The 17,120-nt window shown below is 42.5% G+C and overlaps 1 protein-coding gene across 2 annotated transcripts in view; it reads left to right on the forward strand.

Annotated features, from left to right (window-relative positions):
• Positions 1-1,482: 1,482 nt before the first annotated feature.
• The window catches only part of ssbp2a (single stranded DNA binding protein 2a), a 59,804-nt gene continuing 44,166 nt past the window's right edge, over positions 1,483-17,120 (forward strand). For both annotated transcript variants that reach the window (XM_004544440.6, XM_004544441.6), the window contains exon 1: positions 1,483-1,785. In XM_004544440.6, coding sequence (XP_004544497.1) covers positions 1,730-1,785 — 56 coding nt within the window. In that variant the 5' untranslated portion in view covers positions 1,483-1,729. The remainder of the gene's footprint in view (positions 1,786-17,120) is intronic.

Raw genomic sequence — 17,120 nt, forward strand, 5'->3', positions numbered from 1 at the left:
AGAAAGAGAGAGAAAGAGAGAGTGAGATTTCAGTTAAGAGATGAGAGCGTGAGGACAAGAGGGTGAGATAGAGAGAACCGGAGAGAGTGAGGCAGCATGCATCCATTCCAACTGGGTCACATCACGGGAGCATTGCGTAAGCATAAACACTGCTGCCCCTATGCTACGCCCCCAGTGCGCACACACATACACACACGCATGCACAGTCTGTGTTTTTCCAGAGCTTACTACTGTCTGGGAATCAGCCTTCTATAGTGCCTTTTATACCGAGATGTAGCCTGTCTTTTTTTTCTCCAGAGTGCTTTGACTCAGTGGATTTGTGATAAGTATATTGTGACAGTGGACTGAACCTTCTACTCTGTTAGCTTCCAAGCCGGTCATAGCAGCATGACATAGCACTTCTTCCCTGCTGCATTTTCCAGCCACACTCATACATACAGTGTTTCTATCACTGATTCTCACTCAGCTACTATCATGTACTGTATATACTACATGCTTCTTTGTGTTGTGTGTGAGCTTCAGCAGGAGAACGTTGTTGCAAAATCAAGCCAGCAAGCTGCTAACTTACCTGAAGTGAGAGTTGCAGGCTTTGACCACAGAAAGGCGCTTACTTTCTGTGAACATCCATCCATCCTTATTTCTTAACTGTTTAACCATCTTAAAGTTACAAGGGCGCTATAGCTTATCCAAGCTGTCACAGAGCAAGAGGACATACCTGATGTGAAGTAAATGCACTGAGAATGATATGTAAGCATGAAAGTGTGCTTTTGAGACACTGGATAGTAAATGTATCCAAACTTGTGTTTCCTATTACCATCAAACAAACATTTTACTGTTGCCCACGTGAGGACTGGGGTTCCACTTTTGATCAAACTCACATACATTATGTAGCAGGAATTCCTACAGGTGGTCCTACAAAGTTTAATGCTCATCACCCTCGCTGTCTTTCAGCAGATGTGACATTAGTGTTTCAGCGGATTTCCCGAACATTTCCTCTTGGTGTTGCAGCTGCACTGTAGCAGCACTACGTATGATGTATGTACAGGAAGGCTTATAAGGCAACCGCATCTTCTAAAAGAATGTGTTGTTTTCTCTCTCTCTGTAGAGCCCGACTGTTCCCGACATGCTCCGCTTCCCACATGTTTGGATGTCTTCACACCTATGTAAATAAACACCAATGGAAAAGCAGTTATTTGCTGGAGCTGTTTGTGCAGTGAGCTGCGTGTGCGTCGGTAGAGGGTGTGATTGTCTATAAAAGGAGCATCCAAAGCCAGTTGTTTAAAAATCCTAGTTGGACTGTTTCAAATCCCCCCTCCTCTTCTCAGTTTGCACTAAGCAAGAGGATATGTGTGTGTGTGTGTGAGTGTTTGTGTGTGTCGAAACTACATGGCAGGAGAGCCTTTCCAATCAGGGGAATGGGAAGGGGATAGATGCTGACAGACAGACAGACAGACTTCAGACAGGCAGGGAGACAGAAGGATAGACGGTAGAGCACAGAAAGAAAAAGAGAGCTATATGGAGAGAAAGAGGAGGTGGGTGGAGTTACTCTGAAAGGGGGCGTGGACACACAGCTGTCACTCACTGGCGGTAGCCATGGAGAACGGGCGGTCCTGAACAGCAGGACATCCAATGGGAGACGACGCTGCTTGTGTCACCATGGTGACGGGGCTGTGCCCAGGGAGGTTGTGATGGGTTGACAGGTGCGTGACAATCGGAGCTCTCTGCAAGCATGTACGCCAAAGGCAAGAGTAGCAACGTGCCGTCCGACAGCCAAGCCAGAGAAAAGTAAGTTTTATTTATGGGGGAGGAAACCGCGGCTGTGAGGGAAGTTCACGAGCGGCCGGGGGCAGTCACACACAGAGCTGCGGGAGGGGAGGGCGCAAGGCGATACACTCAGCGGCGTGGGTCTCTCAGCTCAGCGCTGTGCACGGCTCAGAAAGTTGACTGCTTTGGGTTTTCTTTGAGAAAAGACAGACATTTTATCTGCCGGTTGTAAATGTTGTTAAGCGGGAAAGGTTCAGTTTTACCAAGCTTGTTTCACCTTGCCAGAATTTTACTTCCAATGCGCTTTAAAAATAAAAATAAATTACGAATCCAGCAAACACCTTCCTTTCTTCTGTAAATGTTTTGGCGTCTTGAGCATGTTGATTGTTTGATTTCATTCTCATTTTGTTCATTCTTTTTTCTTCAGTCATTACTAGTTTTATGCTTTTCACACGCGCGGTCAGGATCGAACAGTTTAGAGAGAAACTAGATGTTCAAGGTCTGGTGTCGGCGGCAGCAGCTGGAAAGTCCGCGCATTTGACCGCTCGAAAACTGCTGTGTTTGGAGCGTGTTGCTTTGCACAGAGGCTGCCTTGCTTCAGATGCCGTGTTCCGCGGGTCCGGTCCTGCTACAAGCTGCCCCAGATGGGGCTTGTGAAAACGGACAGTCACGCTGTCGTCGCGCTTGGGGAGACGGAGACTGTCGATCCGGTTATTTTAAAGTAGTTGGACACGTACTGTGGGTGTCCAGCAAATTTGTGTTGACATTTTTTTTTTTATATATATAATAGAAATGCTTGTCATGGCTGTACTGCCTGTGTGTCTTGTCCACTAACACGGGAGTGGAGGGCTTTTTTTCTACCCTCCTGATTAAACAACAGCTTTTTTTTTTTTTTTTTAAACATTCTACAGTAAGGTCAGCTGCAATGGCTCCATGTGTTTTACGCATTTATCTAACCAGCAAATGATCCCTGGTTCGATCCCAAGAGGAGATACAAATCTCTTGGGGCTTGCTTCAGGAAGGGCGTCCGGCATAAAAATCAAATATGCGGTGCTACCCGCTGTGGCGACCCCACGTGAATAAGAGAGCAGTCGAAATTAGCTTTCTTTCTTTCTTTCTTGTAAGGTCAGTTGTGAAGGTGGACATGTTAGTGACATAAAATAGAGGCTGTGTTAATATAAACTGTGGTTGATAGCCTCTTTTTTTTGATGCATGGGAACTAACAGGATATTCCCACACCTGATGCACTGGGTCAGGAGCATGTCTTGATTCAGCTTCACTGGCCAGGCTTCCTGCAGACAGGGTGATCACAGTTGTAGCCTGTGCTCTCCCTGTCTGCAGGGACAGCTTATTGCCACCTGTGAGAGTAGGGCAAAGTTAGTGCAGATATTGTCTCTATCGTCTCACTTTGACTGCCAGATACTGCAACTCGTTTATTGTGTCTTTTAAATCCAGTTCGCCTCCATTGGTCAACAGCGTGATTGAGTGTTCATCCCTTGAGCCCCATTCTTTATTCCAAATCAATATGAAAGGACTGAAAAGTGAGACTCTTATCGCTGCCTTATCGTGTGCACTGACTCAGAGGCTCCAATGGAGAGCTTCCTCCAGGCCTGGGAGATACTGTGTGTGAAAACATGCATGCATCTGTGTGTGTGTGTGTGTGTGTGTGTGTGTCTTGGCATAAGATTTTGAAGTGGTTCTGCAGTCTTCTGTGATGAAGTTCACATTTGCAAGCTGCTGCTAAAGGTACATCAGCACAAACAACAAAGAGGCAAAGCTATAATGAGGAGACACACTAACTTTATGTGACTAAACGTTTACATCAAAGTCGATTTATTTAATGGAACTGAGGCATCTACCTAGCGGATTGTTTAAATTGCGTACACGAGTTAGAGGTGAGCTCAAAGGGAACTTCTTACTTTTCCTGGTTAATTCAGACTTCTTTGCTTTTGCCGATCATTTTGTTATCTGTGTTTACACTTCGACGCAAGATTGATGTTCCACTGGGCATTACAGCCAAGACCATGTCGACAAAAGAAGGGAACGCGTGTCAAGAAAACGCTAGATGAAAAGGCAGTGGAAGGCAACAAAATCGAGGAAGCCAAAAGTTTCATTTGTCTCTTAACAAGCAGCCTTGTTTATCAGTGGTGTGTATCAGAGGAGCAGAGCAGGCCCGGCGCTGCCGAGTCTTCAGTTGTTTCTCATTTCTGCAGCGCAGCAGGGGATCAGAGAGTGGGAGAGACAGAGGGCAACAACAGATTGAGGAGAAAAGGAAGGAGGAGGGGAGAGAGTAGGACTGAGGGAATTTGCTGGATCATTAGTTTACAGTGTTGTAGTATTGACCTCAGAATGGACCCCTGCAGACACGGGGCCCTGGCGTCTCGCCCATGTAGATACAGAGAAACTCTAAATACAACTGACCTCTGAAGATTTTATGTTTGTGTGTGTGTGTGTGTGTGTGTGTGTGTGTGTGTGTGTGTGTGTGTGTGTGTGTGTGTGTGATAAACATCTGAAACATGTAGTCTGTCCTTGCTAGAGATGCATTTTGGGAATATGCTTTTTTTTCTATCTCATGTGTCCACACTATAAAAATTCAGTTCATTTCAGTTTTATTTATATAGTGCTAAATCACAGCAAAAGTCACTTGAAGGTGCTTTATATTGCAAAATAAAGACCCCAAAATAATAGAGAGAAAACCCCAACAGCCAGATCACCTGCCTATTAACAAACACTTGGTGACAGTGGGGAAGAAAAACTCCCTTTTAACAGGTAGAAACCCATGGCAGGACCAGGCTTAGGGGTGTGCAGGTATTTGATGTAAATGGTAGGAGCTGAAGAGAGAGCGAAACAATCCATAAAAGTTTATATTTCACTACAAACACAGATGTCACGCTTGAATTTAAAATCTTATTCAACTTTCTCTGTACAGTGTAACTAAGCTGCAAGATCATTTACAGTATTGTAGTGGGAATTATTATTTTCTTTCTTATTTGCATATATTACATGGCAAACATTAAGAAACACCCACTGCACAAAACATTTGAAGCACATTTTGCTGAAGGTAGGGGGAAAGCTGTTATCACTTATCAATTTCCTTTATATAATTTGTACCTTTCATGCTGGAGGATATGCAGATAAAGAGAAGCAGATGAGCGAGAAAAGGAAATGTTTTAAAGTATTGTTCTTCCCAATCATAAGAAATAACAATAATAATCAAAAACATGTTGTCATACTCGTCAATTATGGTGTCACCGCATGCTGATTATTCAAGTTGGATGTGCCGCACAGTGTCTGGAACATATTTGCCTCTGAGAAAGGCGCAGAGACACATGGGCTTAGGAAGGATAGCTGAGATTTTGTTTGTGAGGCTCAAAGCCCCCAAAAGAAAGACATTTGAAATATTCAGGTGTGCAAAAACAGTAGCCCAAGTTGCAGACCACTTGCAGCAAGGTGTATCTGGATGTCTGATGCTGAGTAAAACTTAAAAATATAATCCTGACGCATGCATTTTTAAAGAGAGTTTTCTCGTATTTATACCCTACGTCCGCGAATATCTGAGAATAGGCTGTCTTTATGCCTTTGCACCAGTAATGAACACTTTGTCTGGCTTTTAAGACAGCAACACTGCTCTGGTCTCTCTTCTCTCTCTGTGTGCTACCTGTGTTATGGTCTGCGCTTGATTTTGATTCAGAGTGACAGTACACGACCACTGACTGTGTACTGCAGTTGTTCAACGAGTGTAGGTTTCAGTCGCTGGCAGTTAGAGGACACATTCCACATAGTTCTGGGATTGTGGTCCTGACTGAGTTGCATTGCAGCACATAGTACAAATTCCTTTTCTCCTTTTTCCTGAGTGAGTATTGAGTCATGGAACAAACTCTGCCTCAAATGCTCACAGATGCTTGTTTTGTCCATTTTTCCAGTGCTCACAGCTCTATAAATTGCTTTTCAGGTGTTTCCTAAAGATCATGTAAAGTCAGGGTTTAAAAAACAAAACAAACAACCTATAGCATAGGAATGTGTAACTAGTATAGGTATGTGCCATTTCATTCAGTCTGGTTCAGGTACCAAGCATCAGTCTTGGTGCAGACTTAAGCATTTTCTGCTCTTGTAAGGATCATCATTACACACACACACACACACACACACACACACACACACACACACACACACACACACACACACACACACACACACACACACACACACACACAGCTACTTCTAAACCGAGACACCTCAAAATCCTGCCAGGAGGCTGCCAATGCAGCATTGCGCAGACTGAGGCAAAGCAGTGCATGCTGGGAGTGTTTATCCGACAGAAGCAATTCAGGCTGCCACTCTGGCTCTGACAGTGAGTCGCATTACAGTGGAACTACAATAAAAATAGCTGTATCTCTCTCCCAGATGCACTCACGCACCGCAAGCTCACAATGCATTGGATAAACTGTGCAGGGAATCACATTTTCCCCATGCCAGCTGCCACCTGATGAATGTAATTGATGAGGGGTTTTTTTTGTTTTGCTTGTTTTGTTCACTACATTTCGTTGTCCTTGAGCAATGATATAGGTGCAATCATTAGAACAAAGAGGAAACCTATTTGTTATGGCAGGAGCAAAAGAATGTAGCCCGAGGGTAAACATATGTTGCTGGTCAGCTTGGATGGTAAAATGAGAGGTTAAGTATGGGAAATAAGCATGAAAACATGAATGCTGGAAGAGTTTAAAATTTGAAATAAACTCCACAGCTAAGCGGTAAAAAAATGAAAAGGGACGGACGGATGAAAGAAAGATTAAAGAGGTTTTTCTTTCTTTCACTGAGGTCAGACGAGGTCAGGTGATGTCCTACAGGACCGCATGGTCTAATGCTCTGTAATGGCTCTGTGTCGAACCTCCCCACTCTATACACACATCCCACTCTCCATGGATCACTTACATTGGTAAGTGGCCACACCTGGTTCTGTTGGCTCAACTCCCATGCATAAGCCCCATACATAAGATCCACGTGGTAGGCCTCAGCATGAGCTTTTCCTTTTGTTTAAGTGGATAAAGAACAATATAAATGTGCGTGATTACGTGTCTGCGTATCTGTATTAATCTTTGCTGTTCTGGTCAATAGAGAGGATGCTACATGTGTTAGCCTGCAATCCCATCTGAGCTGTCTGCTCACAGCACTTTTCTCCATATGCTTCATCCCTCAAAATCAACCTCCATCTGTCTGTCACGCTGCCATTGTGGATGTGAACTACAACATCCAGTGATCATTACACAGCTAATAGCCTTGCCAGCTCTCAAGGGATGCCTCGAGAACAACTGTTAGAACACGGAGAACTGTCACCGCTCTCTGTCGTCTGCGTTCGCCAACACTGACTGTCAGTGAAAGATAGCAACTTAAAACTGCTTCTAGTGTAATCGCCACAGTGTTTTTAGATTAGCATCAGTCTGGGATTACAAGAAAACCAGAGGAGAAATGCAGCTCTGGTGTATTTTCTTTCTGGGGTATACAGAGCTCTCTTCAAATCAAAGTGATAATGACAGTTTGACAAGGCTTTGATAGAAAACACTTTTTAACCTGCTGAACACATAGAAGGCTGGTAAAAGTCCTCTTTTATCTGCTGGCATCCCTCCTAGTTTCTCTCTTATCCCTTCTGCCAGAGATGTAACTTGCCACAGAACTACTATCAAAGCGGCGGCCTCTTATTGAGCTGTATGAGGCAGAAGGGAAATGGCCTCTGATCGACGCAGGGAGGAAAAAAAGGTCTGAGGTGTCAATCAACACACAGGACCCTGAAGAAGGCACCCTCACAGGACTCCATGGGGTGCTTGGGAAGGATCGACGTGACAAAAGGCCTCTGTCGGCATCAGATAGCATGTGGGAAAGAAGGAGAAAAGAACAGAAGAGGGCATGGCATCCTGAATTTCTTTTATCGCTTCCCAAAAAATAGGCTAAGGATGAGAGAGTTTATCACCTTGTGCTGGTCCCTTAGGACCCCATGGGTGTCCCTGAGTGCTTTTGTTTTAATTAGAAACACATTATCACATCATTTCTCTTCTCTTCTCTTCTCTTCTCTTCTCTTCTCTTCTCTTCTCTTCTCTTCTCTTCTCTTCTCTTCTCTTCTCTTCTCTTCTCTCGTTTGACTCTTTAAGTTAGAGCTGCTGTGCCGCTCGTGGTTTTAAAGCTGTGCACAAATGCCCAGTTTTAAAGGTGTTTTGTCTCTCAGGCAGTCTTTTCTCATGGCATTTGATGTTGTTTTGTCATGAAATTACCCAGACTAACTTAAAAAACATGTTTTGGCCAGATCTTCCACCTCTAGGTATGATGAGACACAAAAGAGAAATGAGGGAGGCTGTGACTGGAGAGCTCCAGGCAAAAGTAAACTCCATTAATGGAAACACACACAGACTCGGGCCAAGAGTGCTTTTAGATGATCTAAAGCGTGTTTTTGTTTGTCAGTTTAAAGCAGTATTTTCATATTGCACTCTTTAATTTCTTTTTAAATCAGCGTGTATTTAAAATATCACACTTACATTTACAAAAACTCTTCCCTTACCCGATATAACTCGCATTGCTGTAGTAAGCACCGTAGTGTAGCTGCAGATGCTGCTCTGCCTGCCCACCCCAACCTCAGCCTGCTGAGTATAGTGGAGGTTGGTTGGAGGCCTCTCTGCTGATATTCGTCCATCATTGATATGCAAGCTGCATCGCACAGGCACTAGCGCAAGGTTAAGCATGCGTGACGACCAGGCTTCGGAACTGCTTCAGACACTCTCTCTCTATCCCTCTCTCGCTCCTGCACCCACATGCAAAAACACATTATTTTTCTTTGCTTCCTCACTACCTTGCCCTCATTTCTCCTCTGTCTCTTTCTCACTTGTCCCTGCTAATTTCTGAGAAGTAAAGCCATGGAGTTGTCCTCTTTTATTTTAGATGCATCGTCTTTAGATGACAGGCTGTCTGCCCACTGATCCCTGCAAAGTCCATGGTGACATCTCATTTCTCCCCAGTGAAATCCAAGATGGAATATCCTCGTGTTTACGATTTAAATCGCTTAAAGTCCACTTAATGCCAATTTCTACCATTGAAGAGCAGGAAGGACAAAAGAGTGAGACCAGGTGGGCAACAGGGACGCAGCAGGACTCACCAACTCTGATCCAGTGCTAGCTACACGTGAATTAGCTGGAAATATTGTGTACAAAAAGTGTGTTTTTAAAAAAATATTTTCTGTGTGTGTGTGTGTGTTTTTTAATTATTGTAATTTGCAGACACTTTGGTGCATACATTTTCTGCAAATTTTTACAACCTCATGTTACAGAAAAACATTCCTCTGAATGGTTAGTCATTTATTTCTACTTCCTCCAGAGCCTTCATACAGGCCTTAATAGCTTCACATTTCTCCCCAAATTGCTTCAGATTGCCTTCATCTGTATCAGCTTTTTTCAATCTCATCTCGAAGCTTTGTTGTTCAAAAGAACAGAGGCCTATTAGAGTCCCGTAGACAGGAATTCAAATCCTATAAGATTAGAGTGGTGCAGTCCTCCCAGTCATCTCCTTCTCCCTCTGTTTTTAATTGTCGTTGATTGTGGAATGCTGTATTGTGCGAGCCGAACAAAGATTGTGTGCCACCGGACGATGTGTGGAGCTAGCAGGAGAGGAGCGCGTCCCACGCCGTCGCATTCCAGGTCCTGCGTGCTGCTGAATGACAGACCAAGCTCAGTAGAGGGAATGGCAGTGGATACATGCCACAGTGTCAGTGTGTTTGGGCAAGAGTGTGTGCATACAGAAGAAAGCAAGAGAGAAAAATGCTGTATATGGTGAACAATAAAGAAATTGAGTGATTGCATGTCTAAACAACTAAATGCTGTCTGAAGAATGGATGTCCACCCAGATATAAAACAGGACAAATGAAGAAAAATCATATTTCTTGTGGTGGAAAAAAATCCTTCCCATTTCTTCTTTTTAATTCTTATTGGTGAAGACTTTTTACTAAGGATTTTTTACTCTTTATTTCTTAAATATACTTTTATTATTAGGAATGAATTTCAAAGCAAAACTGAATTTCCTTCAACAGAAAAAGCAAATTCATATTGAATATGTACTGCTCTTTAAACACCATAATGGTTTGTTTAAATAAATACTACATTTATGTTGTTTTGTTTTTTTTTTAAATCACCTTTTGAACTATCTTATTGCTACAAGTATTGGTTTATTGGTGGGTAAAATGAAGGCATAAAGTAGGGGTAAAACCATAGCTCCAGTCCTCCTAATCCAATGACGGGGATGAATTTGCTCCACTTGTTGAATGGCTCAGTTGCCTCTGTGTGAACGCCACCTCTCTCGCATACCTCATATTTATCAGTCGCACTTCCAGTCGTGGTGGAAAAGCGATTTCCTTTTTTATTCTTGCATAATGTTGCTTTAACTCTCGTATTTTCCAGTAAACTCTTGAGAACAGACTTTTGCAGTGATTAAGCGAGTATGATCACTAAGTGTCGCCATCAAAGTTCTCTCTGTAAACAGCAGTTTAATATTCCGGGGTTTATGGCTGTATTGCATTCAAGATTTACTGTAATAGCTTGTAGAGAAAGTTGAACAAGGAAAACTCTCCCAAAAATCATTGGTGTTCTTTCAGCTGTGAAATTAAACAAACTCCCCACGAGAGGTGACTCAATCTGAACAAATCAAAGCCAATGAAATGGAACTCAAATTAAGAAAGTGATGGATTTGCCTACCCCATTATTTGATTTATCCACTTTACATGTTCTGCAAACAAATTACAGTTGCAGGAGGGGGGGAAAACTCACTGGCTGAAACTTATGTGTAAATGACAGACTTTCACATGAAGGACACAACAGAAATTTTTGCTCACTTACACTGTTGGTAAACAGTGAGTTACTCATCACGCTCTCTCGCCATCTCCCTCTGTTTTCTCCCCTCTCTGATAAGCTGGCATTTCCTGTTATCTCAGCCCTGGGCATTGTTGTCTGCTCTGTGATACAGTAGAGTCTCTGCACTGCTGACAGAACAAGAGCTGGTTCACTCTGTCTGATTGTGCTTGTATATGGCAGGGAGCATTGCTTCCTTTTTACATTTCTGTTCAAGTCTTAATTGCAACCCCCCCCCCTTCTCCTCGGTTAGACGGCGTTCTGTCTCTCGACTGTTTCTCATGTGATCGTAACGGCCTTTGGGTGTAGCTTTTTGAGGACACGGTGTGTTCTGTCCTTAGAGCACAGGGTGGGGATTCACAACTGCAGCTGTATTATGGTTAGAGTATCTTGATTAGTTGGCTTTTATCATTGTCTGCCTGTAGCTTAGCTTATGTCGTGAGCTGACGCTATTCTTGTGTTAGTCATATCCTGTGTCAGTGCATTTGCAGTGCACTGTAGTTCCCAAACTGTGGAATTTTTCAGCTTTTCTAAATGGAATATTTTGGGCCTTTTAGAGATATGTTAATAAAACCATTTTACACATAGATTACGGAGCGATCTGTAATTAGAATCCATCCGGGAAACTAAAACTTAGACTTAGTCTTTCATCAGCATTTATGAAATAATTTATAATTCAAACATAATAAGCTGTGCTTTTTTTAATATTTGTTGTTCAAGCAGCTATTTTACAGCATTTATTTTCACCTTGTATTGGAGTATCCCAAGGGAGGTTGCGGGAGGAGAGGATTCTGGGATCTCTAGTTAATGAAAGGTAAACACAGAGTCTACACTGAGGTGAGCCAAAGAATGCAGGACTCTTCCTCTCTGTCAGGATATGAGCTTCATTCTTTTGACTTTAACACATGATATCTCACCTTTGGCAATTTCTCATCTTTGCTGGAGCAAGGTTTCAGTGAAAAACTACTTTATGATTTACAGTCAAGAAGAGTTTTTACCTTTAACTCTTTTCCGCTATAAAGATGATATTTTATGACCTTCCTTGTATCCTTAAGACATGGGTTGGTGACCGTTAGAATAGTTTCTGGGTTTTTCAGAGGGCAGCTGCTTAGACAGAGACCACCCTCACTAACTTCTGAGGCACAGCCAGTCATTTTGTTCTATAAGACAGCCTGAAATATGACACAAAATGCTCAGGTTGGAAAAGAGTTTCCTCCTTAGTAGACTTTCAAGAGGTAAAGAGTTAACGTTCAAACTATGTAACCCTCCATCTTAGTGGTTTATCAGCTAATTGCGAAATTGCTGGTCAACCTGTAACAGCTAGCGTCATTCAGCTCAACCATTCTTAACCAGCGCTGGCTGCAGTGTTTTGTTTTTTGGGGTCTTTTTTTGCCGAGCCGGTTATAGAGCATTCAGGCTTGTCGCTGAGCCAAAACTTCACCAAGGGCTTTACTATGTGATGTGGAACGAGAGGGATAAAGGCTACGACAAACATTTGCTCTGTAAAGCAGCATGTGAGACCATCTCGGTGCAGACGAAACGCTGAAGACGAGCAGATAAAACACAGTTTATTTTACTACAAGTGTCTTTCCTCAGGCTGTTTCCATGCTGGATTATAACACGTGTTTTGTTAATCTTCAAAGAGGTAGTGAACTTTTCCCTCCCGCTCCTCCCAAACTCTCAGCTACACGCCAAACCTGCAGCTGAAGTAAGCCCGTGCGGAGACGAGTCGGCATCAGAGAGAATATACTTTATACAAATATCTCTATTCAAGTGCTCGGAGCCATTAGAGAGATCCCAGGGGACATGGTGGAAGGGTAATGGAGAATATAGATTTAACTTGTGACCATCAGCAAAAATGCCAATTAGAAATGCATCAGTGAGCCCCGGCAATAGAGCCACAGCACACTGCCAGTTGGGGATTAATTTAAGGCATGAATTTGACTAAGATGTTGCAAGAAGTTAAAGGATCTAATGAAAGTCTTTGAACAGTTTTGTCAAGTAATAAATCATCACCGGTGATCAAAGTTTTCTTCTCTACAGTGACGCAAACTTATCCACACGCAAGTGTTCATTGTATTTTTGCCAGTCTTTGGCTTAAATAACAATAAAAGCCTCTCAAAGGCATTACGGCCAATTAGAATCTGTGTTTAAACATGCAAAGGCAAAAAAAAAAAAAAAAGCCTTATTTAGTGAATTTGGCAAATTCAGTAGATTCAACGCGTGCTCTCAAGCTCTTTTGAGTCGCATTTGGTTCCCCTTTTACAAATCCTGTGTTACGGTGAGCGACAGCAGCGCGGCTGCTCATAATGTTGTCCTCTTCGGTTTTGCTCACTGGCTGCAGCATCACTCCTCTTCTGCTCAGTCCTGACCTCCCTCCACAGCTCCTTTCATTAATCATTTACTCTCTACCTCTCTCTTTCTCTTTCAGCCTCCCTCTTCTTCAGTCTCATTTGTCTCTCTCTTCCTCTCTGCCCCCTGGATCTCCTGTTGCTGCTAATCTTTATCTATTTATCTTTCTCTCCATCCCTCCATCTTTATCTCCCTTTTGACTGGTAAATTACCAATCTTTGTCCACTCTCAGTGCTGTCGGGGTGCATCATTGCCTCTCCCTTCTGTAATCTTCCCTTTCTGGAATTTTCTGCCTGACTTTTTGATCCTGTATGAATTTGTGCTCTGAGAATAGCTTATATTAACATGTGCTGTAGGCGGCGCACAACACTTTCAAGCGATTTATTTACTCGCACCTATAGCTGTCAAACTCCCCCTGCACAGATTCATTAAAACTATACCTTTACCTAATGAAAGCGCTTCACGGATAAGTCTACTGGAACCTGATTTTTTCCATTTAAAGTGATTTGGCCGTGATCCCAGTGTGGTACCTTTCCCAGACAAGGTGTGTGCATAAGTAGTCCTGTGTTAATGATATTCTTTGGTGTATAAAGACTCTATAAGCCCCATGGTTGTTTGGACTCTTGTTTTTTTTTCTTCCCTCTGTTGTTTTCCTGAAGCTCTGCGTATAAGATGAATAATTCAGCATTGTAATGGGTCTATATTTGTCGTTGTTTATCTTGCCTCTGTGCCCCCACCACCCTCATCGCTGCCCCACCACCATCTCCTCCAAGCTTTCACTTGTCTGTCTGTCTGTCTGGCGAGCGGAGCTGCTCTACCCGCAGAGGATGCTCCACTTTAATGAATGAAGTGAAGTCATTTAGCAGGGCTCTTAATGGCACATAAAGCCCCGCTGCTAGGCTTGATTAATCAGGGAAAGTGTTTGGCTGTCACACACAGGGCTGTCCTCAGCAGGGGCAGCAGCTTGATCGCCGCACTCCCTTTTATGGCGGGGTCCCTCTCTGTCCTCGCCAGATTCATCAGGAGCCCGAGCTGCCGGAGCCTCACAGAGGCTTGATTTGGAGAGATGGATCCCGTAGCATTCAGTGTAGGCTCGGCACGACGAAGACGATAACGCTTACGATCATACCTCCAACTCAAAGACAGGTGTCTGTGATTTGTGTTGCCATTGTGGCCCAGCGCTGTGTGTTGGGGTGTGATATCACTTAGGATGTCTCAAGGATGTAACGAAAACGGTGTAAAACATTGTGTGTTTTAGGTGGCTGGGTGATAATTAATAAAAAAGAAAAAAATCCAACTAAAAAACAGTAAATGTGTTGATTTGTTAAATTTTTTTTTTTTTTTTTTTTTTAGCACTCCCAAATGCTGATCTCAGTACCTGCCTCAGAATTTCTGTGAGTCAGGTAATAAAAAAGCAGCCATGTGGTTGTTCTGTACCTATATTTAAAGCCTGCTTTGACATAACGATGACCAGTCTCTAATCAAGCATTTGCATGATGCTAATTGGTAAAGTGGCTCAGTTTTATGCAGGGCGCCTTCCTCTATACTTGTGATTACTGCTGTCACTGTCTGTATTGCATCAGTCACATATGCTGCAAAATTATGTAACATGGCAAAAGTCTAAAAAAATAATAATAAATCTCAACATTCGGCTGTCAAGCTGCAGAGGATCGCTAAAGTAGATCCTCACTGAGACGAGCTGGAAGGCACTGAGTGATGGGATTGCATTTTTTTTTAAAATTAACATCACACAAATGAAAGCAGAGCATTCAGAATGAGGCTGTCCACATTTATGTATTATGACTTTCACCAAGCTGGAGTTTACTGCAGGTCTAATTTGCAGTGTTACTGCTATTATATTGAATTCGGAGGAGTAACTTTTTTTTAAAAATTGCTTTCATTGCTTTTTTATTTCGTGTACGGTCGCTTGAAAGCAAAGCGCTTCAAAGACACTACAGCTCTACTTCACTGTGGCACATTTGCTAAAATTATTCTTTGCTGTGAAAACACACAGCAGAGATTTAAGATGCTAATTTAGTGGGTTTTTTGGTTTTTTTTGTGTGTAGGTAAGCATATCCAGGAGATAACTACAGCGTATAACTTCCTGTCTGTGACTTGGTTCAATAGGATTACTTTTCCATTGATATTACCTCTTCACAGGACTCTTTAAAATGCGTTTATAAAAATATAATGAAATCCAGCGCATACACCACGGCATGCTACGCTTGTGTAGCTTCCAGTCCATCCTGTATGTTATGATTTCAGCACAGCATGTAGTCATTTGCTTTTTCTCTTCAAAAAACGGTAGGAATCACTTCTACTGTAGCTCCGTAGACTTTTTTTTTTCATTGCAGGGTTTTGTGTTAATTTGCAGAAGGAGGTCACAGCAGGGTGCTTGACTAACTGAGACACCACTCGGTGAGAATCCTCAACATTAGAATATGAAAGTTTACAGATCTCATGAGGATTCATCTCAGGGCTCATCCGCTAGCACCCATCACCTCCATCCTTTTTTTCCCTCTCCGTCTCTCTAATCCCTCTTCTTCTCTCTCTGCTTGTCACCAAAACCTTTTATCTCGCTCTGTTATACTCCTGTCCCACCATCGCTCTCTTCCTCTTTAATTTTTCTCTGTAATTTTCCTCCATCCTGACAACGACAGAGGGATATGGTTCCTATATGAATGTATGTCTTTTTATGGTTGTTTAATACACGAGCAACTCTGTACTGAACACATGTTCAGAGTACTGATCACGTGTCCAACCTGTGTTTGACCAATTCATGAGAGAAGTTGCAAGTTAATCCCTGGTTGACAGCATAGAGAGGCTCTAATCTCCAGCTGTTCCTCGAAAGACAGAACGGTAAATCACTGCACTGAATTTTTATTTTCACTCGTTTACACACACACACATTTATTTTTAGACATGTCAGGCAGTTGCTACATTCAAAAATACTTATATAATTATAATAACGTTTAACAATATTTCCGTACGTTGTGCAAATGCCACATTCCTAGAGCAACGCAGTGTTGGACCCTCGTTCAGCCGAGGTTGAAGAGCCGAGGCCTCAATTAAAAGATTTACTTTCAGTGAATTTTGATCTTCTGTATGACTTGAGCAGAAAACCAGCAGTTACTTGCATTTCATTTTTCTTTTTTTCTAAAGGCTAGACTGAATGTAAGTAATTTTCCTGCTGAATGTGTAGGAGTATTGCAGATTAAGTGCTACAGTATGTGTCCAAACCTGTAGTAACATCGAAATAGTTGTTTTAACGATGTGACAGGAATTAATCGTTAAAGGTGTGCTTATTTAATTGTTAGGTTCAAGGCAATAATCATGGTTGTGTTTGCCTTATTGGAAGATAATGATGACCGGGAAGGGGGGCGTGATTTCTTGTTTCAAAAAGTTAGCTTCTTTCTTTCTTTTAACATTGACTTGCTAAAATATGCTTCCCTGGAAAAGATGACGTGTGCATATGTTGAGAACCTGTAAACACCTTTCACCCTCATACCAAGGAGTTGCAGGCTTTTGATCCAACCACCGATAACAAGCCGGATGGTCCCTCTGTGAGGACGCAGGTTTTTCAAAAGACATTACAGTTTTTCCATTTTGCCTCAGTCCATTTTAAATGACTTCAGTCCACAGAGAACTCGGGCGTTTCTGGATCATGTTTACATACAGTATGGCCTCTTCTTTGCATGATAGAGCTTTAACCTGTTCTGAATGCAGTGCTGCCCGAGGGCCCAGAGATCACGAGCATCCAGTATTGATTTTCAGCCTTGTCCTTTGTTCACAGATTTCTCCAGATTCTCCGAATCTTTTCCGTAGACAATGAGATACTCAGTCTTCACAATTTTCCTTTTAGAAAAAATATTAAGGAATTGTTCCACAATTTTCAGAGATAATTTTTTCGAGGTTGCTGAACGTCTGCCCATCGTTTTGTCTGAAATGCCCTTATTATACCTAATCATGCTGCTGAGCTGTTGCCAATTAACCTAATTAGTTGCAAATTGTTCCTCCGGCGGTTTCTTTTTAGTACTACTTGAAATGTAGTTGCTCCCCTCGTCCCATCTGCATTTTAGTTCATGCTATCAACTTGAAAACGAGCTAATATTTGTCATGAAAAAG

The sequence above is a fragment of the Maylandia zebra genome, linkage group LG12, assembly GCF_041146795.1.
Source record: "Maylandia zebra isolate NMK-2024a linkage group LG12, Mzebra_GT3a, whole genome shotgun sequence".
Taxonomy (NCBI): Eukaryota; Metazoa; Chordata; class Actinopteri; order Cichliformes; family Cichlidae; genus Maylandia; species Maylandia zebra.